The following is a 24,299-nucleotide window of genomic DNA, read 5'->3' on the forward strand; positions in this document are numbered from 1 at the left end:
TCTGGGCCTTCTCTGCCCTACTCTGTGCCCCATGAGGCCACTTCACAGGGCCATGGCTCTGAGATCACTTTCCATCTGCTTCCATTTGGGTTTGCACAGGGGGCGCCCTAGAGGGAGATGGGTGGGTTAGGAGGGGAGAGAGGCTAAATGAGATGCCTCTCCATACTCCATCCTGTGAGATTGCTACAAGTTGGCTTTGACCCTCTACCAGAGTTCACCGTTCCTGCCTGGTGGCTCATTCATATGGCCACTGTCTCCAGATTCCAGCAGCAGTTGGCAGCAGCCCTTCTGGCCTTGGGTGAGAATAGCCCCTTACTCTCCGTCTTCACAGGTGCCACATGTTTCCTTGCTGCTGGCCCTAAATTATGCATACACTTCAGTAAATCGTTCTTCTGTCACCCCATTTCCCTCAGATTACCCAGTCTGAGTGTGCCGCTTCCACCCACACCCTGACTGATACAGTGCTACAAGCGGTAGAATCAACTGCCTTTTGTAAATGACAGACTCTCAGAGAGGCCGAACCCACTTGTTCAAGGTGATGTGCCAATTAAGTGACACCAGAATCTGACTCCATGTGGTGCCTGACTCCAGAATCTGAAGTTTAAAGCTGTGTTGTACCCCAGAGCCCTGCCCCCCTTAAGTATAATGCGATCAGAGAGGCATGGCCATCTAAATGCTTGACAAGCTCAGGGGGAATCAGGAGGAAGGCTGGGAGCCTCTGTGTGCTGAGGGTCCTTTGTGCACCAAACCTTTGAATCCTTCCATCTCCTTTGAGTTTTACATGAGCCATGTGATATAAGTATCATCTCCACTTTACAGGGAAAGGAACTGAGGCTTAGAGAGACCATTGCCTTGTATGGGGCTGGGGTTCAGATTTTGGCTTTGGTTCTGCTTTCCCTTTTCCATGCTGCCCGGGAACATGGTGTCAGGGATTCTTTTCCCAAAACTGACATGTGGTGACCAGTTATATCCATCAGTTTATGTTCTTTCTTTTTTTTTTTTTTTTTCTGGTTAAAATTGCACATGTATTGAAAGGACCATTGTAAAACTGAGGATAAGGAGTAGCTGACATTTTATTTTCAAACAAGCTGAAGATAAACGCAGAACACAAAGTGGGTTTGAGGGATGGGGTGGATCATTTTAGTTACCGCAAGGGTCCTTTGTCATAGCTTTCCTCAAGGCAGCTTCTGTGTGCCTGTTTTCCCACCATCACCAATGTTGGTATGTTTAAAAAGAAGGCTAAGTATTCTTAGTTTTTTCTTTATAATGATAATAGTTGCTCATTTTGAAAAGTTGAAAAGTGTGCTGAAATATCTGTGTGGTGTGGGGTGTGTACACATATCTATCTATTCAGAGAGGGACCCATCATTCCAGAATGACCATTATTAGTAATTTGATACATGCTTCTGTTTCTTCTTTCTGCATAAATTTGGGTAGATATGCTTTCGTGTTGTTTGATTATACATAATGATTTTTAAGCAAAAGTAATTTTAAAACTTGCCTTTTTTCTTTTAGCATCACATGAAAGGTTTTTTTTTTAGTACATCTTAATCTACATGGCTCATAGCCATTAAATAGTATGTTATCGGATTTTTAAAAAGCACGTTTTAATTAACTGTCCAGTTTTGGGGCATTTGGATTATTTCTATTTCTTTTTATACCATGGTGATGCACATCTTTAGGAATAAAACTGGTTTCTCATTTTTAAATGTGATTTTTTTTTTTTTTTAGAACAGTGACCTCAGAATGGAATTATAAGGACAAAAGGGGTGAATGTTTTTTGGACTCTCAATAGGGTGGCCACATTTTCCACTGAAGAGTTCCATTATCAGTGGTAACTTTTTGGGAATAAGTGTGGTTTGGCTTTCGTGGAGGCTTCCCATGGTAGCTAGGTTGGGTCCCTATCCATCATTACTTTCATATATGTCCTGTACCTTTGAGAGCTTTCAGCACGCTGGTATTCTATATTATTTTCAACCTTGTCTTGCATACCAGGTGATACTGAGATGTGTGGCTCTCTGACAGATCTACCCATGTGTGGGACCTTGGTAGTCCTGTTACATCGTACAAGGATTTCAGTGGTGGCTTTCTGTTGGCTGTTCATTACCATCTGTGGCTGTGTCTTTTGCTCCCTAGTGAAGAGTGTTGCATAGCTCAGGATCAGGTCTGTCTGGTATGCTTGAGAACCAGGAGAATGGAGCAATGCTAATTGGCCCAATTGCAGCTCAAAAAAAAAAATAGATAAGCATAATCTTTAACAACAACACTAAGATAGCAATCTTTAATGACAAACAGAATGTGATTTCAGGAAATAGATCTACCTAGGAATAGTTAGGTACTGTTTTCATTGCAAAAAAAAAATTATGATCCAATTTTTATACTTTTATTTTTATAACATATTTTTAATTTCTCTGACAAGCGTATATTATTTCTATAATAAAAATTTTATTTAAAAAAATCCGAGCCTAGCATTAGCAAATAATAGTTATTTCATAAATATTGCTTTTGCTTCCGCTTGATTCAGATGCATTTTCTTCCAATAAACTTCACATGCCAAACTAGAAATTTACATAAATCTTGAAGAAAATATTTATTTACTGAGCAAATTTTAATTGAATACTTTTTATGTACCAGACACTATTTATAATGTTTAATAATGCTTATGCAAAAAATGAATGTAATGATTCTTTATTTTTTCCCCCTTTTTTCTACTCCTTCTCTTCCATGCCTGGTGTAGTCTGAAGTATCTTGGATCCCCAACAAACACTACTCTGGCATTTATGGTCTGATGAAGCTTGTCCTGACCAAGACTCTTCCTGCCAACCTGGAGAGGGTCATTGTCCTTGACACGGATATCACCTTTGCGACCGACATTGCAGAGCTGTGGGCCGTGTTTCACAAGTTCAAAGGTAATCATAGTCCATTTCTCCTGGTATCTTTGAAGGTGTCATCAGGCCAAGAAGAGTGATTGTATTTTTTGTTAAATGTGAGTGAGGTCCATGCTTAATGAGTTCATGCTAATGAAGTGGACAGGAGGTAGAAATGTAGTTAAGTATCAACCCTACTGGTATTTGAAACACATTCGTATCAAACTGGAATTTGTCTGTTTCTTTAGTAAATGAAGAGGTAGTCTGTGTTCACAGGAAGAACCCAATTTAGGATGGTTTATAAAAGATGAATGTCAAATGTGTATATTTTGTGTGCAGATAACTGAGTGTTGACTTACCTGCATTTATCAGTTTTGTTTTGTTTTGTTTTTTAATCAAATGATGCTTTGATTGTTGAGAAGGCCTTTGAAGGCGTAGAGAGGGGTATTGATTATGGTGTTGGGAGATGTACTTAGGGCCTTTTGTTGTTGTTGTTCTTAGGGCTTTTGCTTTCATTAATATTTTGGCTTATAATTTTTTTAAGGAGGTATATAAGTTTCAATTCATAAGAATGTCATAAGACATTCCTTCTTGTCTGGTTAGTTTCTTCTTAGCCATTATTGTAACTCTTGTCACTGCCTCAGGGTGTATAAGATGATGTGGTGAGCAATTGTGAGCCTGGTAGGTGTACTTGACTCTGGCACGGATACATGGGAGAAGTAACAAGTTAGCACAAATCTTGGGCTTTTATTTTAATCCCCCCTCCAGATGTCTTCCTTAAAATTGCATCCTTACAAATTCTTCTCTATATTAAACAAATGCAGTGAGAGATAAATTTGGGAGTAAGATTTTTTTTTTATTTCTTAGTTTTCTCTTTAAAAATCTCATTCTGGCTCTGTTTAAAATCTCTCCTGCTAAAAAAAAATAAATAAATAAAATAAAATCTCTCCTGCTGCTTCCCTGTAGCTCCTTATCCTATGAAGGTGAAATGCTACTCAGTGATTTAAAATCACCACATTTTCATAAATTATAAGATATTCCAGTTGGTTTCTGTTTCCATTCATGGATAGAAGAGTAAATTCCTTACCTACTCAAGTCTCTGCCTGCTTCTTTGGCCAGGATGGAGCAGTGAGAGGATGGAGGGGGAATCTCTTAGCTCCAGGTTAATTGAAAAAAGTCCTCAGCCTATCATGGGGGAGATACCCTGACCCTCAGACTCTTTCCCTTGTCAGGATCAAAATTTAAACTTTCCTTACCCATGTCAATAATGATACTAAGAAAGACATCATTTAGCAAAACTTTTGAGACTGAGTTGGTGTCTCAGCTCTGTGTCTTCATAGAGCGTTGGGGTCTGTCCTTTCAATTCACAAAGAAACTGCAGCTGAAGGCATGCAGAGTTAGAGTTCTTCCCAGAGTTCAGACCAGAATGCACATATCTGTCGACTTCCGTGTACATCTCTTGTCAAGTTCCCCTATTATTTCTGCTTGTTTTTCTGACTACATTGAATGAACTCCTTGGGAATAGGTTTTTGGTTTTGTTTTTTGTTTTTTTGTTTTTTTTTTTCTTTTTTTTAATGAGGGAAGAGGGGCAGAGAGAGCTGGAGAATCCCAGGCAGACTCCCTGCCCAGCACAGAGACTGATGTGGGCCTCAATCTCATGACCCTGAGATCATGACCTGAGCTGAAGTCAGGAGTCAGATGCTCAACTAACTTGAGCCATTCAGGCAACCTTGGGGAACAGTTTTTTAAAAAATAATTCTGTGATACTCCCATTTTCATGCTCATGTCGAGTATTCGGTGATGTGTTTATTCAGCAGACATTTATTGCATCTCTACTGGGTGTCACTGACATGCTGGACTCTGGAAATAAAGAGATGAGCAAGAATGAAAGTTACCACTTCTCCTGGAGGGGATCGGAGAAGGCAGCTGGGAGGGCATCACAGAGGAGGTAGTCATCATGCTCTGACTTGCTTGAGAGAAGTGGTTGTGGGCAGTTAATGCCCACATTCCCCTTTAGGAATAAAGGACTTTTACTGCAGCTGCTGGGAGTGCCACTTGCAGATGGCAATCAACTATTAGTCCCTTGGTGTAGGCCACAGGTGAAGTCACATGCCCGGGGCCATACCCCCCATCCTGGGGAATGTGGAATCTTGCAGGGTCTGCTGTAACACTCCCTGGAGATCCCCCCTCACAGCTGGATTTCTCCCCCTGCCCAGTCCTCTTACCTTCCCTTTCCAGATGCCCTTCCTAAGATAGCTCCCTAAATTAACCTCCTGCATGCTGACTCCCATATCAGTCTGTTTGCCCAGAAACTCAACCTGCAATTTGCATTTAAAGCTACAAGTCTCCCTGGAGAAAGTCTAACTTAGCAAAATCACTGAAACAGGTGGTCACTAATTGTTGCATTGTAGCTAGGAGATCCCATTTATTCTGTGCCAGCCAGGACCTGCCATAGTGCTGGTAGGGTTCTGAAGCCAGTAACAACATCAGTATAATCGTGGTGTTAAATTCCCCAATATCATCTGTGGAAAGGGAGCCGCCCAAGGATTGGGATACTGGGGCAGAGCAGAGTGTATGGGCCAAGGTCAGGACAGGGATGGGGCACTTGAATGGAAGCAACTGAGTTAATGAGCTGCATTTTATTTGTTTATTCTTTTATTGGTTTATTTCTAGCACTTGTTAGGTCCCTGCTGTGCAGAAGAATATATTAGATGCTGCTGTTACCTAAAACTGTCGAGAACACAGCACCTGCCTTCAAGGCGCCCACAAACAAGGCAGGCTGCCTTATATTTTTATCTATCACCAGCAAAGGAGTATAAAAACATCTGAGGTTTTCCCATGCCCACTCTAACTTTTCTGGGAAAATACGGAGATGAAAGGAAAATAAGTAAGCTCTCCTCTTCTCCATATGGTACTCTTTTGGAGGAGGTTGTTTTTTTTGTGTTTTTGTTTTTTGAGGGTTTTTTTTTTTTTTTTTTTTTGTAATTATTTTTTTCTAAACTGTAACAAATAGAAGCCAGGTCATGGAACAGGAAGAAAGCCCCTTGGCGCAGATAGAAAGTTCTGATCCAAAAGGGAGAGTTCTCATCTCTTAAAGGCAATTACAGTTGGCATCCTTCACCGTAAACATTTTGAGTGACACTAATGCAGTTTGGCCTTGTTCGTTTTTCTCTGTTTTACAACAGCAAGTTATCTGGGGCTTTTGTGTTCAGATCACATATGCTTGACTCCTTAATGGCGCTATGAGATTTCCCTCATCTAAATCCATTATGTGGAGACTCTAGTAAGAAGCCTTTTAGTAAAGGCTTAGACTCATCCTCCACCTCTGCCACGGGCAGCTTTGTGTGCCTCTTGGGGATGTCCACATGCCCTCTGAGCCTTGGCTTCACCTAAATGGCAGGTTCCTGCCTCCCTGCAGCAGCAGTCTGCACCCTTAACACCAGCTGCGACTGCTGGAGGATTTTCAGAGCCACTGCTTCTCAGCAAAAAGAATTGGATGTGCCATGGATGGCTGGAACGAGGAGCCACCCAGTCAGTCACATAACTGAGCTTTTAATAGTTGCCAAATTGTTTCCCAACTATTGGGAATGTTGCAAGAATAAGAGAGACCTAGCCCCTCCCCTGGCAAGTGTATATTTAAGTGGAGAGAAGACTGACAATAAACAAGTAAAATACATAATATATTGGATGGTGACTAGAGCTTGCTCCAGAGGAAATTGCTGAGAGCAGATGAGGATTGCCTCTGTCTTTGTGCACACGCATTGTTTTAATATTCAAATACGGTCATAATGGAAGCTCTTACAAAAAAGTTGACATTTGGGATGCCTCGATGGCTCAGTCAGTTGAGCATCTGACTCTTGATTTTGACTCAGGATCATGAAATCAAGCCCTGCATCAGGCTCTGTGCTCAGCATGGAGTTTACTTAAGACTCTCTCCCTCTGTCCGCCACCCCCTCTCATACTTATGTGCTCTCTCTCTCAAAGAAAAAAAAAAGTGACATTTAAGCAGAAACCTGAAGAAGTTGAGAGAATAGTATGCCAGGTGCCTGGAGGAAAGTGAAACAGTGTCCTAGGCATAAGGAACAGCAAACGTCAAGTTTTGGGAGCCATGTGGCCTGACCTGTTTGAGCAATAGGATGGTATGAGCCCGGGACAGCCAGGGGCTGGTGGGTCAGATCCATCTGACCCCAGGGAGGCCTCCTTCGTCAGGCAGAGGGAGAATTGTGCCTTTTCCTTCAGTGCGAACGGACAGCCATTGTGCAGCTTTTAGCAGGAGTGATGTGACCTGTTTGATGTTTTTAATGGGTCATCCTGACTACTATTTGAGAACAAGTGGAAGCAGGGGGAACACTTCAGAGATGGGGCAGCCACGGGCCAAGTGGAGCAGTGCAAGTGAAGACGTCATCATAGTAGGGATATATTTTGGAGGTGGAGGCATCAGGATGTTTTGCTGGTTGGATGTGCAGGTGAGAGAGCAGAGGGCAGGATGCCCGAGGTGTCTTGGCAGACCGCGCCACAACAGCATGAAGAGGATTTGCATTTGGGACCCTTTAAATCTGAAATGCCTAATTGGACATCCACATGGAGACGGTGAGGAGGAGGCAGATAAATGAGTATTTGGAAAGCAAAGGGAAAGTACTATTTCCTAAGGACGTCTTCTGTTTCAGGCACGGATCTAGAAGCTTTATACATTTGAAAAACAGAATAAACTGGACCCAGGAGAGGCTAAATAACTTTTCCTGCTCAAAGAGCTATTCGCAGCAGAGCTGAGCCCTGGACCATCTGGCTGTGGAGTCTGCGCTCTGCCTCCCGCCTCTCCGGCTCCCTAATGGCATGGGGCTGGGGGGCTATGGACCTGGGAGGGTGGCGCACCTTAGTTGGGCTGTGGCCGCTGATCGCGAGTCGTCCACCACCCGAGTGCCATAGGTTTACTGCACAAAAATTTGGAAATGATATCTGATTTTTGCAGTATGAAGGGGCTTTTATGAAAGCATATATAATAAATATACCCCCATAATTTGAACCTTTTAGAAGAAGGCCATGTTCAACATACTATTTTTATTCTGGAGAAGAAATGCCTTCCCTTTGGGAAGAGTATATTGCCATAGTGTAAAGCTCTGGCCTCAAAACAGGTCTGGTAGGAGTGTCAGGCACAGGTGGGCATTACCCTGCTCACCCCCATGGTGCCACAGTATGGGCACATATGTCACACCTGTGGGTATTTTTTTTTAGGAACTAATAGACTCACTGTGGACTAATTACAGCTAACATTTTTGAGCACTTACTCTGTGCCAGCCACTCTGTTGAGCACTTTATGGTGAAACTCATTTAATCCTTACAAGACTCCCATGAAGTAATCATTGTTAATGTTTCCATTTTAAAGATCTGGGAGCTCAAGCTTAGGGAGGCAAAATAGCATGCCCAGCACCTCAGCTCTTAAATTGTATGGCTGAGATTTGAACTCTGATGACCCGACTCTGAATCCAATACCCTTTACCGTGTACCTACACTCCTAGAAGAGCAGATGGTGGAGCTCAGAGTCTCTGTGGAGAGACCTCTAAGTTAAATAGTTGAGAACAGTCTAGGTGACCGCATGAAGCTGGGTGTAGAGGGCAGGCCCAAGGCGATGCAGACTTTCAGAAAAGAGCAGTGTGGAGGCAAAATCAGGGCCTTAGAGAAGTGTGGTTTCCCCAGGATCTGAGAACTAAAATTTTGGTTTCCAGACTTCTGGCCCATCTGCTGACATCCCAGAACATCATCTCTAAGGTAGCTGTGAGCCCCAGGATCTCTGTTCATGTACTCCTCATGGTCATTGGAAGGGCAGCAGAATTGGGGTCACTCTGTGACCATGGGCGGGTTACCTGACTTCCCTGGGCCTCAGTGGACCAGGACCAGTGCATGGGTCTTTGTTGAGGAGTGCATAAGATGATGTGCATTGTTCTCTAAGGACTTTGACCAGAGGGTATGGGGTAACTGTAGGTGTTGCTCAGCTGTGTCTGCTGCATTACCTTGCAGCTTTGTCCACAAAGCCATCAGGGCTGGGGTGGCTCTCAGTGGGAAATAACACAGAAAAGCTGAATATGAAAAACCTTGAAAGTATTACTATTGAGAAGACATTTGTAGAACTTTTGTGATTATAATCACTTGCCTTGAAGGAGTTTTTAGTCACGTTTAACATTTCTCTGGGTCATGTCTCTATTTCTCTTTTTTATTTTTATTTTTTAATAATAAATTTATTTTTTATTGGTGTTCAATTTGCCAACATACAGAATAACACCCAGTGCTCATCCCGTCAATTTCTCTTCTTGTCAAGGCTGCTCTTCTTCCCTTCTCCTCTGCCATCCTCCCTCCTTCCCCTCCTCCTCCTCTTTTTTTTTAATAAATTAATTTTTTATTGGTGTTCAATTTACCAACATACAGAATAACACCCAGTGCTCATCCCATCAAGTGTCCCCCTCAGTGCCCGTCACCCACTCACCCCCACCCCCCGCCCTCCTCCCCTTCCACCACCCCTAGTTCGTTTCCCAGAGTTAGGAGTCTTTCCTCATCATCGGTACTTTTCTAATTCCTAGCTGATTTTCCACTTGGGAAATTCGACGGCCTTTTACATCATGTCCTCCTCTTACACTTTGGGTCTGTTGTCCGTGCTGCCTTGCGCTCACCGTCCAGGAACTAGCTCTTTGTTTCTCTCCTTAGATGTTTGTGGACAAGATAGATGTTCTTGTCCATTAGACAAGCCGAGATGCTCACCACTGGGAGAACACCAAAACAGAATTCTGTTCCTGGCAAAACTGGCAAAGGTGTTTTAATGATTTTTTTTCCCCATTAACTTTGAAAGGGACCTGCTTTCTTTCACTATATTAGAAAAATCCCTTCACCTCTCTGAGCCTCTTTTTTGTTGTTCCATGAACGTGGGGGAATGACACAGCCATCACCACCCTGCATAGGTTTTATTTTGGTAGTTAAGTGGGGAAATGAGTCTGCCTTGCACACCACTTACTCGGTGATAATTCCCCTTACCATCTGCATCTTTGTTTTCTTCTTGTTCCTCAATCAGCAGCTCCTGAGAGTGAGGGGAACAGAAGTCCCTGCCTCTCTGCCCCTCCCCCGTCATCGCTCTGCTTTCCACATGCATTCATTTCATTGATTCTATGTTTGGAGTCCCTAGACCTGCCACAGGCCTGGGTGATCAAATCATAAATAAGGCAGACCCAAGCCTGCTGTCTCGGTTGCTAATTTCTATTAAGTGGTTTTCACATGTCAGGCACTGGGCTCTTACTGAGCCCTCATAAAAGTCTGTAAGTATCTTGCCGAGATGATACAGCAAGTTTTCTACAGAGCCTGGACTGAAGCCACGCTGGCCACCAAGCCCACGCTGTTGACCACTAGATTCTAGGTCCAGCTGAACACACGGTTACATAAAAGCGTGGAAAGTACCTTGAAAGGGAAAATTCAGGGTGAGGTAGCATCATGTTTCAGGGAAAGCAGGCCTGGTCAGGAAGGTTCTGGAGGAAAGAGGCATGGTGACAGTAGCCTCCATGTATTCCCCCAGGGAGGCCACATGCAGAGGCCTGAGGTCCCCGAGAGGATGGTGCAGACAAGCATTGAAAGACACACTAAGTCTCCTCAAACAGACTGGGTGGGCTCCTGCCTCTGGTCCTTTGCTGGGATGGCCCTCTGTGAGGACTGCTTGTTTCCCGATGCTGTGTCTTGCTGCTCCCTGCGAGTCTTGGCTCAGATCTCGGCTTCTCAGCGAGCTTCCCCCTGATAGTTCCCTTCCATCCTGCAACCTGAGATCCAGCCTCTTGCTCCCACCTTGCTCTTTTCATGGTCTTTACAACTCCCATCACCTTCTTGTCTGGTTTGCGAGGATTTATCCAGACTTCTGCTCCACCCTACCCACTAAGCTGCAAAGACCCAGGTACCTGGACGTGCCTGGCTTTACCTGGTCATCGTGAGTCTTTCCTGCTGATGTGTAAATAGTGCCTTTGTCTGTTTTGTTCCTGGAAACGTTTCCAGCATCCAGAACAGTGCCTGTAACAGGTGCTCAGTAAATATTTGTCACATAAAGAAGCAAACCATAAAGTATATGATTCTAGGTGATTTGTGGGTGGGTAGCAGAAATAAGAAAAGTATGAAGGGTCTTATAAATCGCAGTCCTGGGTTGTCTCCACAGGTAGTTAAAAGATGGCTTAGAGGGGCACCTGGGTGGCTCATTCAGTTAAGCAGCTAACTCTTGATTTCAGCTCAGGATCGTAAGATCAAGCCCCACATCAGCTGAGTATGGAGCCTACTTGGGATTCTCTCTCTCCCTCTCTAAACCACCCCCTACCACTGCCACTAGCTTGTTTGTATGCACCGTCTCTCAAAAAATAAAAATAAAAAAATGGCTTAAGAGTTTTAGGTAGAAAACGTATGCTCTGATTCTCAGATTTGAAAATAACCCTTTGGCTGCAGTGTTCAAAAGCTGAGGCAGGAAACAATACCTCGGGAGTAAGTTGTGTCAATATGTGTGGGTTGGCTACTGCTCCAGTCCAAGCAAGACATTGCTGTAGCCTGTAGTAGGATAGTGCCCTTGGGACAAGCCAAGGACATGGATTCAGGATGACCTGGGGAAGTTGAGTGGATAGCACAATCAGTGTTGATTGTGCGAAAATGGCTGAGCATGTCTGGATCTTACAGCAAAGGACTGGGCTGGAGGTATCTTCAAGTGTTTTCTTTTTAAAATAGTAGTCTCACCAGGTTAGTACAGTTTCCTTTTCTGAACTTCCCGATATGTTCTAGTGTAAGGTTTGGAGGTGCTAATCCTGTGGTCCTGATCCTGAAGGGGGAGTGGCGGGATTTGCTGTCCCTCATAGAAGGCTAGTGAGCTATCTGCAAGCACTGAAGCAGGGCGAGGTGCGGTTGGATGGCAAGCCCTGGCTAGTGAGGAAGAGCAGCAGAGGGAGCACAGAACAGAATTGATCCAAGGAAGATCCCGGAGCTCCCTGATGGTGCAACACACACCCCGCCGCTGAGGTCACCTACTGCCTCATGTGGCTGTGCATTCTCGGGCTGGCTGTGCCAGGGTTGGCTGGAGCAGAATAGCCACACTGCTGCCTCCTCAGGAACCCCCCAACTAGGCAGACGGGACCTCTGTCGATCATGTGGCTTTCGTAAATGCACAGGGATCCAGGCTCTTTGCAGAGTGAGCTGGAAGACGCTTGGAGGCTCCCACAGAAGGGGAGGAAAGACAGACTTCTGGAAGTGACTATGAAGTATTTCTTCCCTTCGTCCATACCCAACTCAAGTGTCCACTCCCAGGGTGGAACATAGAGATCCAGGGCCTCTCCTTTGGGGAGCACCATCCTCCATCCTCCTACCGTCTTTATGGCCTTGGTACCATCTCAAATATTTCCTGCCTGTAAAATGGAGATGCCAGTTCTCCGAGGGTATCACTGTGCGGCTAATGTGACCTGGTCCACATACAAGTTGGCTCAGTACCTGACACAGAACAGCACTGTGTAGTAGACTTACTTATGCTGCTGGGACTAGAAGTAGAGTCCTTTTGTTGTCCTTACAGGGAGCCCACTGTTTACATACCTATGATTCAGGATCAGGGGGATCTTGGTATTAGAGGGAGCAGTGTTGGTATCAGTCCCAGCATAAGTAAGACACGCCACCCGATCCTGGGCAAGGGTCCTGGAGGAAGAGTCTGGATTTTGTCCCACCTGCAGAGCACGGGCTATGGAGCTTGAGGGTCCCAGGACTTGGGTTTGAGGCCAGCTCTCCCGGACAGGCGGCACTTCCATTGCTCAATCTCAATAGGAATAATAGTTTGGAGGCAAAATATGTAATTCACCGAGTGCTTTGCAGGTATTCGTTACATTATCTCAGTTCTTCGATGTAGGCTTTTTTCACATTTTGCTGTTTCAAAAATTGGGATGTGAGTTACAAAAGTAATTCGCCTGATGGTCTTTTTCTCCTGGAAAATATTTTGATATATCCTACAATCAGTGGCCTCCTAGAATCCAGAAAATATGGTGTTATTTCTATCAGTATTATTTTCCTAGCTTTTCCTTTTATCTTGGAGTGGTACAGGAAGGATGGAGGGTAGGGAGGGCTGTAGACTGGAGAGAGTGGGCTGAATTGGGAGGTTGATTAGAATCACTAAAAGAGAAGGATTTGGGGGTCTTAGAAGGCCACTCTCTGATTATGTTATTGTATGACCACAGGGTCCTGGTATATTTGTGCCATTGCTATTTTTAGTAAACACCTTCCTAGTGTCTCACGAGGAATAGTTACCATCCCCTGATGGGCCCTTCCATTGTGGAGTGTGACTACATGTTTTCTGGAAATCGTTATGTTGTGGGCATGGAGGATGGGGATGTCATCGAGTCATGGAACAGAAACATTTTAGACTGAAAATTGCAGAAAGAGATAGTGAAAAGCTTAGGCATTAAACCAAGAATTACAGGAAGCTGCTCTGCCTGGAAGTCTTTTCTTGATCTTTCAGATAGTCAGTAAATATTTATTGGGCATCTACTTGGTACCAGACATGTTACAAGCTGTGCTTTCTAGTGCTCAGGCCATTAGAAATTCGTGTGACTAACTCATGCTGCCTTGAAAAAAAATAAATAAATAAACTTCTGGGGGCATTTTAGGGTTATCTGCCACTAATGTGAATTATTTAGGTTGCTCTTCTGTTATTTCGCTGAAATCGGCTGCCTTAAGGCAAAGAGATTATGATTATGAATGTAGCCATTGTGGATGTGTAGAGAGGATAGGGCTCTCCTTGGTCATTCTAGGGGAAGGGCAGGTGAGGGAACAGGATCAAATAAAAGGTACCTGGGACTTAGAGTGATAGTGAGAGACAGGTACACAATAGGTAATGAGAGGAAGCAAGAGGCAAATACCTGTGGAATGGATGTATAGAGACAAAAACAAAGCCCATCTTTAGAACTCTGTGCTCAGAATGGAAGCCAATTTTTTTTTTCTTATTTGCACTGTAAGTGTCTTGACCAAAGGCAGAAGCTCTTTGAATCATCATGAAGGCTTATTCTGGGATGGAGGCCCACTTCTGGTATCAGAATTACCTGTAGGGTCTTTTCAGATCGCACAGATTCAAGGCCCACTTATGTCCTGCACAGTGGCCTGGACATCACCAGTGATTTGAGATTCATTGCCTCAGTGCAGGGTTTCTCCAGCTTGGTGCTATTGACATTTGGAGCTGGATCATTCTTTGTTATGGGATGGGGTCTGGTCCTGTACATTGTAGGATGTTTAGCAGCGTCCCTGGTTTCTATCCACTAGTTGCCAGTAATACTACCTTCCCCAGTTTTAATAACCAAAACATCTCCAGATATCATCAAATGCCCCCTGAGGGGCAAAATCTTTCTCTTTAAGAACCCCTTCTTGGCACACCATTACTGATAAAAATGTGCAGGATCAGTCAGGTAGGTGGTGGTGGTTTTTAGTGTTTGACAATGATGGCTCAAAAGAAGATATAAAGGGGCACCTGGGTGGCTCGGTGGTTGAGCATCTACCTTTGGCTCAGGTCGTGATCCCGGGGTCCTGGGATTGAGTCCCACATCGGTCTCCTTGCATGGAGTCTGCTTCTCCCTCTGTCTGTCGTCTCTGCCTTTCTCTCTGTGTCTCTCATGAATAAATAAATAAAATATTAAAAAAGAAGAAGAAGAAGAAATATGAACTTTTGATAGCTTGTTTATCTGTTCACACCGTGAAGACTCCCAATCTTACACCCTTTGAATGACTTTCTGAATCAGCCCTGTGTTCAAGCTCCTGTTGTTATGTGCTTCAGACTTCTTTTCCCTTGTTTATACTCAACACTGGCCTCAAAAATGCTTGAACTGTAAATTTTCTCTTTTTCTAGGGCTGCAGATAGAGTTGAACAGCCAACAGTGAATTTCTTGTCTCAGAAAGTAAATAAATGCGTTCATTCCCCCTGTACCTGGAAGGATACATGATACCAAGGGAAAGTATGATTGAATTAACCAGACCCAAGTGCATTCATATCCCTAGAAGGCCACGATTCTGTTAGGACCCACTAGAATTTATGATCTTCCCCTGAAATTACAAGAGGGACCAGCTCACTACTCATCTACATACTCATGAAGAGAGGAAACCGCCGTGTGTCATTCTGTGACTATTGCAAGGACACACATTTTTTTTCACTCCTAAATGCATATACATAGATTATTAGCAGCATCTAATATATGACAAGGACGGACGTGGCCTGTCAAGGAAGACAAATAGCTGTTCTCTTCTCCGCACGGTGCGCTGGGCTTGCCCATCTGGAAGAGTGCAGTGGGCAGAGGTGTGTGTGCTGATTCCTTATTGAGATGGATGGAGGGGCCATGTAAGGGAACACTGTCAGCCAGCATAGGACCAGGTAATATCACCAGCTTCCCTAGAAGCAAAGGATATATATATTTTTTTCATTAACAGACATCTTCATTAGAAAAAGAAGTCCGGTTTCTGTTTTTTTGTTTGCCTTTTGATTGGTCTCAGGGACAAAGAGGTTATGACAATTTGGGGCTTTTCTTTTTTATTGCTTGGATAACAAAAGAGGCCCCAGGTTATATTCCATGATGGCAAAAAATCTTAGAAGATTAAAAAGAAGATTCCCCATCCAGCCAATAATCCTTTTTATTTTTGAAATGATGTGATAATGGGTTTTCAAAAACTGAGGAGGCAGCCCTTGAGGGGCTTGGGGGGAGAGGGGAGGAGGGGTTGGTTGGCAGGAATGGAACTTATATTTTTTTTCAGATGAACTTTAAAATTTTGGAACAGCTTTTGATTTACAGAAAAATCATGGAAATAGTACAGAGTTTCTATATACCCTGCCCCCTCTCTCTCTTATTGCTTCCATCTTGCATTAGTACGGTACGTTTTGGGGGAAACATTTTGCCTTTTTGTAAAGTGTCTGATACAATCTAGACTGTGCCTGCAGCCTAGTTGCTCTGTATACATTTGCTCCATTCATCACAATAGTCCTCTGACAGATGGATAGTCCAATCTCCATTTTATGAGAGCAAAACCAACACTTACAGAGGTTGAATAATAGACCCAAATCATCTGATTAGTATGTGGGAGGCCCACAATCATGGCCTCTTTCCTTTGTCAATAATAAGCCCACAGGTTTTTAAGCATTGCTTTTCTGTACTGAAGTGTATGGTTAGTGAGGCGGTACACCTACCTTCATGAAGAGGGCACTCTACTTGAAAATTTGAAAGGCAGACAGCTACTACGAAGGGACTGTGTTGAGAAATAGAAGGGCATGTACCAAGCACAGTGGTGCCACCATGGAGAGAGTAATTAACTTTGGGGACTGGGAAAGATGTCACCTGCAACACAAGATAAATTGGTGTGTGAATTGGCTGGAATATCTCTATGAAAGAAAAGGGGAATAGGCCACTTCAGGCAGGAAAACAGAGTGGTTAGAGTCATGAAGACATGCAACAGCATGGCATGTTGTTGAACTGTCAGGGGCTTCCCTCTGGCTAGAATATTTGTACAAAGAATTGAGCATGGGAGGTGGGTTGGGAATGTGATGGAAGATTGAAAAGTAAGCAGGAGTTAGGTCATGAAGGGGTCTGGCCTTGGCATGCCATGCTAAGGAGTTTGGGCTTTTTCAGAATACTGTGAGAATCTGTTGACAGTCTCCAGGAAGAGTGATTAAGATCAGTCCCCAGTATAAAAAGGTAATGCACTGCAGTGGGAGAATGAGTTGGATAGTACAAAACCAAAAAACAAAATCCAATTAGGTGGCCATGTTGGTAATTCAAGTAAGAAATGATCATTGCCTAAACTAAGGTGGAAGTAGGATGCAACAACAGAATCAATTAGAAATAGATGTCCAGATACAGTGTGGTAGATGAGAGATTTGTAGATGTCTCTTATTTCTCAGTTTAGCAGATTAGGGTGGGAATACAAGAGGAAGAGGTAGGTGTTGGGTAAGAAAATAAGTTCAGCTCTTCTTACCTGTGATAGGGTAGTGCTGGTGATTGATGTTTTAAGTGTAGCAAATTCTTATAATATACTACATTTGTGCTCCACCATGGTAGAAGTGCTGTTTGCTTACTCAGGATCCATAAACATCAACAGAATGTCTCTTTTTCTTTTGAAAACCTTGACTCTTCTTGTCTTAATTGATTTTCAGTGTGCATAAGGGGTGGTGTGATCCATCCTTGGCTGCATGGTAAGGGCATGCGCCAGTCCTGGCCAGCAAGACCCTAGCCATCTCCCTGACTGTGATTGGTTTAGGGAGCTTATGTGCCTCGTGCTAAACCAATCAGAACTAATGAGCACCAGGTCAAGGGTTTCTGCTGGGATGTCTGAGAAGAATTTTCCACTCCAGTTTCTAAACTATGAGGAGATGAGACTAGAACCTCCATTGGTCACTCTACCACTGGGATCCTCGAGACCACCCCTAGATTCTGTGATTTGCAAGGATGATTTGTAGGATTCAGCCTGAGTCATACTTGTGGCTATGACTAACTTCAGGAAAAAAAAAAAAAAACATAAAGCAAAATCATCAAAGGAAAATGTGCATGAGTTAAGTCCAGAGGTAACTGGGCTTAGGCTTGCAGAGTCCTCTCCTAGTGCAGTAATCCAGGTCATACTTCATTCCTCCAGTAATGAATTGAAGCAACAAGTATGAAATGCTCTCCACCAGGAAAGCTCATTAGAAATTCAGCATCTGAGGTCTTTACTGGGGGCTTGTCACATGGGCACCCTCTACTAGCTCATACCAAAATTCCAGACTCCCAGAAGGAAAGCATGTGTTCATCATAAAATAATGTTTACATAGTTTATACAGTAGACCATTCTTATCAAGCAAGAGCAGGGAACCTTCCTGGAACCCAGGTTCACACGTGCCAGCCAAAGGCAAACTTGGCAAGCAGACCTTTTTAAAGAGAGCAGTCTAGACTGACTGGTGCCCCTTTCCTGCACAGCCTCTCTGTCTGAGAGTGAAAGCAAATCTGAGAGCCTAAATGGAGAGATTCCAGGTTACATTTTATTATGTCCCTAGTTCCAGCCATGCCTGAAGCAGATTTCACTTGTCTTATTTCTTACATCAGTTTAAATTTCTGTCATTTACAGTCTTAAGAAGCATGCCGGCCAATAAAACCCATTCTACATAAAGAATTCTTTTTTAACTTCTCTTCCACAAGTCCCCATCACTGTTTTCTTGTCTCAGACGGGATCTTCCTCCGTGACCATGACTGGCCTATAATAGACACTATAAGATTTTCTTTAGGATTTTAGAGAATTATTCTGTCTAGATGGAGAAGGTAGATTTGGAAGACTCTTTATCCTCGAATGTGACCTAAATTAAAGTTTGACCTAGCTGAATATCTCCTTGATCTTCCCTTTTACAAATTACTCTTCCCTGAGAAATTGGCCACAGCTCATAGTAAGTAGTGCCTCCAGCTTGGGCTCTGTCCTGGGCATTCTTCCTTGTTTGGCCTAATTAACGGTGTCATCATTCAAGCGGATTAGGTGTGTGCCTTCCTGGGACATCAATTAAAAAAGAAATCAGTATCTGTCAAAGTGGAAAGGTGACATGTTGAAAGATGAATTTTCTTTCCAGTCTTGTACAGAAGCAGTAGCAAACAAAGGCAATTTTGTAGTGGCTTTGCTGACGTGCACATATGCCAAAAACAGGAATGGGAAGAATGTTAAAAGATCCTGAACTCGTTCAGTGCTTTCTGTTGCAAAGATAAAGAAAGTTCCAAAAGGTCTTTAGTTTGTGAGATGGAGTTGTAAGAGGACTTGACTTGGATGCAGGTCTTTGTCTTGCCATGACTAGCCTTAGGCAAGTCACTCTCCCTTCCTGATCCAAGGGTATCTGTTTGATGAGTATTTATTGAGTGCCTGGTACAGAAGTGAATCTGTAAAATGAATGGGTTTGCCTGGATAATCTCAGTGCTCCATTCAGGTCTGTGAATCTCATACAAATTCACATGGCCAGAAGCAGAGCCAGAATTAACAGAAAGTAGGAGTCTCCTTTATGCCTTTCTTGACCTCATGCCCTGCACTTATCTGCCAGCAAGGCTTGTAGGTACTGCCTTCAAGGTCTGTCCCAATCCATGCCTTGTAGATGCTAGAAAAAATTAGTTCTTGAATAAATAAAATTAGGTCTTAAGCTTCTTTGGCTCCTTGAACTCCATAATACTGTTTTTTCCCCATTGTCTGCTTCCATAAAGTAGAAAATCAGACACCCTGGAGTCTCCAAGGGGACTTGAAGCACTGAGATCTAAGACAGGAATGGAGACCAAATAAGGGGAATGAACCAGTCCCAAAGTAGGGTTCCCACAAGTATTTAGATCTTCTAGAGTAAATAGTGATTTGTGGTTCAGCCCAGCGAGTCTCCTGACAGTGGGCTTCTAAACTCAAGCTCGGTTCTGGGTTCTGGCCTGAGAGAGAGGTGTGGAAGCACTCATGATGGGAGGTAGGCTTTTGAATACTTCTTGGTGCTTTTCCATAGTAGTACAGAATAGGTGCTCATCCCTAACGTTTGCATCTCTGATTAGGTTTTTAGAGACACTCTGATGCTCATGATTTCAGCTCTACATTTTTTTTTTTTAATTTGAAGAAGAAAATATGTTTTTCCTTGTAGAACAGTAAGAAGAGAATTCTATATAGTCAGGACAGGGGCAGGCAGCATAAAGATGCCCTCTGGACATTATTGTAATCGTGAAAGAGCTTCATCTCCAGAGGCAAAAACGAGAATTTACTAGATCCTTTCAAGAACAGACCAGACCGCTCTGTCGTGGGCATCATTAAGGTTCACTAGACTGATCCACTTTATATGTATGCATCATGAATAAAACAATGCACATCCATATCAGCACAAAGAAAATAAAACTCCTTCTGTGTCTGTACTACCAAGAGTTCAGTTGTTAACATTGTAGTATATTTCCTTTCAGACACTTTTCTGTGCGTATAAAATTGTTTATTTTTTTAATAAAATGGAGGACCATGTTGTAATACTGTTTACGTACTATTTTTTTTTCTTCTTAACTACACATTGCAGCATTTTCCAAAATCATGTGCCATGTCATTTTTTATGCTTCCGGGTATCCTGTGGGATAGCTATATTATTATTTGCCAATGCAGGCCTTCTGTTTTGGATTCTTGGGCCCGCTTCCAGCTGTTTTTTGGTATTCTAAAGAAGAGCAAAATGCTCACCCTCTCTTTTGAGCATTGTAAGGCTGTGGCCCTGAAGCTGCTTACATATAGATCTCTGTAGGTGTACTGAGCTTAAGAGTGCAATGTCATGGCTGCAGAGAGTCAAATAGCCCTGTGTTCTAGGCTGAGCCCTGGCTGTGTGATCTTGGATGAGCCAGTTCACCTCTCTCTGCTGTGCATTCTTCATATGAAAACCAAGCACCTTCTCCACCTGTTCCCAGGGGCTGGCCCAAGGACTGAACCTGGTCATTTACCTCTCTCTTCCCTCCACTTCTTCCAAATGGCAGTTGTCTTCAACTGGCTTCAAGTTGGAATTATCTGCGGAGCTCCTTAAGAAGAGTATTGCCCAGGTCTACTCCATAACAACCAAGTCAGAATCTCTCTGGTCTAGACACCGGATATCATGTTTTTACAAGCTCTTTATGTAAGGCCAACATGCCACCAGGGTTGCGACTTATGCCTGAAAGTTTCTGACCTGCGGTTTCATGGCTGCTGCAACAAAAGAGATGTTGTCTTGGCCATTTTGTCATGGGGTTGGTGAGGCAGGGCAGTGTTTGGAGACAGGATTAGAATCCTGGCACTCAGGCCTCCCAGGGAAAAGTGCCAACCTGTTTATTTTGTGTCAAGAGCTCAAACAGTGATCAAAATCCAATCCAACATCATAAATACCAGAAAAGGTCAAGATTGGGCTGGTTGTGGGATCAAGCACACACAGCCGAGCTGAGGTTGGCACTTGGCCAACTCCAAACTCTGAGCTGGCACACGGTGCAGGGGGGCCTTGGCAAGGCCCAGGCATACGGCACCCCAGTCACAGATCGGAGGTGCATGTGGCTCTGTTGCTTTTGCCGAAGGAGGAGAAATGCCATTCTCTCAGCAGTTGTTCTTCTTGACTCATTAGTGTACTTGGCATGCGGTTATTTTTTAACTTCTCTGCAAATATTCGTAGAAAGAGAAGGGGAGTGGAAGGCAGGAGGTGTTAATGTTTACTGAGCTTGTATTTTGAGCAGGCCTTCCTAGGAAGGGACGCCTCCCCTGCTCATGCCAGCCCCAATTCCGTAGTACAGCTGGCAGGCCTGATGTCTCCTGGCTGGCTCAGAGCAGAGGTGGGAATTTTGTCCTGGGGTCAGCAGAACCTCAGAGCCTGTAATTTGTTCCTCAGGACTCCACATCTTAGGAGTTCAGGGGCCTTAGTTAGACCATTTCTGGATAATCACATCTTGACTATGACAGTCAGAAGGAAATCCACTGTAGACTATGTAAAGGTTTTCCATGTGAGTTTGCCAGGACAGCCTAGGACATACTTGAGCGAGTCATTTACCCCAGTTGGCTCACCCCAGAGTCAGTGGGGTTCCTATCGGGATGGCAGTGGAGCAAGTGTGATGTGCAGATCCTATGGGCTTGGAGAGTTTACCTACCAGGCCTTTCATTAATGGAGCTGGCAGGACTCAGTCCATTGGCAGGCCTTGCCTGCTCTTTATATCGAAGTATAGATGGAGGAACGTCAGGACTTTTCATACCTTTTTGACTGTATCCCACAGTAAAATACATTTTATTTTTTATTTTTTTTTAAGATTTTATTTATTTGTTCATGAGAAACACAGAGAGACAGAGAAAGAGAGGGGGAGGCAGAGACACAGGCAGAGGGAGAGGCAGGCTCCACGCAGGGAGCCCGACGTGGGACTTGATACCGGGTCTCCAGGATCACGCCCTGGGCTGAAGGCGGCGCTAAACCGCTGAGCCACCCAGGCTGCCCTAAAATACATTTTATATCACAATCCAAAAGAAAGTGCACACGCACGCGTGCGTGTGTGCATGTGTGACACCTACATACATATGATACACACAGCTGTGTAACTAAACAATATCTCATAAAACAATACTTGACCTTATTATGTCCAATGAATTAAAATATTTCTCTCCTAATTGATTTCATGTATTGTAATTTTTAAAATGCTCGTTGAAACCCACTAAATTATTTTCACAAGCCCCTGATGTGTGGCAAACCCTAATTTCAAGAACATTGGACTGGAAGTTAAGTTGCCTTTTAACTCTGGATTAAGCATTCTGAAGTTCTGCAGAGCTGCCAGCATTCAGAGAGGAGATCATAAACTCATTTTCTAGAATCCGTGTGCTGGAAGGGGCCATGGGGATCCCATTTAGGCCATTCCCTCTCATCTGGCAGACCTCCACTCAAATGAGCTAAAGTGTGGCAGCGTCAAGTGGCTGGCACATAGTAGGGGACTCCATACATCTCATTTACCTTTCTTCCCAGGCAGGTGTCTGGTTTTATTCGTCTCTCTATTCCTAGCAGTGAGTATAATGCTTAGCACTGGGCTTAGCAAATTGATGGGAAAAAAATGAAAAAATGTGGCTCGGTTCTCTTTTCTCTTTCTCTCTCTCAGTAAAGATTGCTCAGTCTGCCTGGATAATACAGTTCGTTTGATCTTTTAACTAACTTCAATTCAGGAGCATGTATTCAGCACCTACTATGTGCCAAGTAATATTGAACATGGAAGTTGTTACACGGTGCACCAGAAAGGGAAGGAAGGGATTCTTGTTCTTCAGGAATTCCCTGAAAAATGGAAAATGGAAAAGAGGAAGGAAGGAGTAGAAGCAACTGCCAAGTAATGTGATTGCTCGCGCAGAGAATTTGCCAAAGTGCTGGGCAGGTATTGAAGACCCAGAGGTATTGAGACACAGAGGTATTGAGACCCAGAGGGAAAGCACCTGATCTGGGCTTTGAAAGTTAAGTAGAAGTTTGTAGGGGGGCCAAGTAGAAGGGAATTCCAGGCAAAAGGAACATCTTGGAAATAGCAAAGAGGAGTATCTTACAGCATAGATCTGGGCCCCAGTAATTGTGGATGTGCCTAAAGCTCCGGGCTCATGGGGCAGCAGGTGTGCACAGTGGGTAGTTAAACACTTGGCCTTGAGGCACAAAACACAGGTCTGAATTCCGAGCCCTTCTTTCTATCTGTGGGAGGCTGAATGATGCCCACAAAGATATCTTTGTCCTAGTTCCTCAATGAAAGTTAACCTTTATGACAGAAGAGACTTTGCTGATGTGGTTAAGCTACAGGCCTTGAGATAGGGAGGTTATCCTGGACTATATGGATGAGCTCAAAATGTAAGGAGGGTGATATAATACAAAATAAGTATGTTTAGTCTTTGTCTTCAGTTCCTGATATAAAGCTCCTAAAGTTCTTGGAATTTCCTATATAATAGGCATGGCTTTATTCTAAAGAGGTTCTTCTTGGTGGGTCTCTAGATGGCTTTAAGATGGTGCTGGTAGCAGGGATCCCTGGGTGGCGCAGCAGTTTAGCGCCTGTCTTTGGCCCAGGGCGCGATCCTGGAGACCCGGGATCGAATCCCACATCGGGCTCCCGGTGCATGGAGCCTGCTTCTCCCTCTGCCTGTGTCTCTGCCTCTCTCTCTCTCTCTCTCTCTCTCTGTGTGTGTGTGTGTGACTATCATGAATAAATAAAATAAAATAATAATAATAATAATAAATAAAAAAAAGATGGTGCTGGTAGCAAGAAGGACCCAAGGCCTGCTTAGAGGGTTGGAACCTTCAACCCTCTTCCCCTACAAGACCCCCACATCCAGGAAGGACAGGAGGCTGGAGATTGTGTTAATCACCAGCCTGTCATTTAATCAATCGTGCCTAGGTGACAAAACCTCCATAAAACCTGGGATTTGAAGTGCTTCCAGGTTGGTGAACACATGAAGGTGCTGGAGAAGTAACATACCCAGAGACCCCTGCCCCTACACCTTGCCCTGTGTCTCTCTTCCAGTGACTGTTCATGAGTTACACCTTTTATAATAAACTAGTGGTAATAAAGCACTTTCCTGAGTTCTGTGAGTCATCCTAGCAGATTATCACAACTGGAAGGTGAGGGTTGTGGGAACCCTCAACTTTGTAGCCGTGTTGGACAGATGTGTGGGTGACCCAGGGACCCAGTGCCTGTGACTGGTGTCCGAAGCAGGGGCAGTCTTATGGGACTGAGCTCTTCAACCTGTGAGGTCTGTGCTGACTCCAGTTTGTGTCAGAATTGAAGTGGGTTGTGGGATAGTTGGTGTCAGCAGGGAGAGTTGGAGAGTTGGCTGGTGTGAGAAGTCCTGCACATCTGGTATCAGAGGTGATAGGACATGAAACAGTCGAGAGGGTCCTAACATAAGGAGGAGACAGAGAGTAATCTGATGGTGGAGAGAAGCTATGTGATACAGAAGAAGCAGGGG

The 24,299-nt window shown here is 43.9% G+C and overlaps 1 protein-coding gene across 3 annotated transcripts in view; it reads left to right on the forward strand.

Moving 5' to 3' along the window:
* LARGE1 (LARGE xylosyl- and glucuronyltransferase 1) overlaps positions 1-24,299 on the forward strand; it is a 522,915-nt gene that overhangs the window by 295,730 nt on the left and 202,886 nt on the right. For all 3 annotated transcript variants that reach the window (XM_041755794.1, XM_041755793.1, XM_041755792.1), the window contains exon 6: positions 2,738-2,909. In XM_041755794.1, the coding sequence (XP_041611728.1) occupies positions 2,738-2,909 (172 nt within the window). The remainder of the gene's footprint in view (positions 1-2,737; positions 2,910-24,299) is intronic.

The sequence above is a fragment of the Vulpes lagopus genome, chromosome 5 (assembly GCF_018345385.1).
Source record: "Vulpes lagopus strain Blue_001 chromosome 5, ASM1834538v1, whole genome shotgun sequence".
Classification (NCBI taxonomy): Eukaryota; Metazoa; Chordata; class Mammalia; order Carnivora; family Canidae; genus Vulpes; species Vulpes lagopus.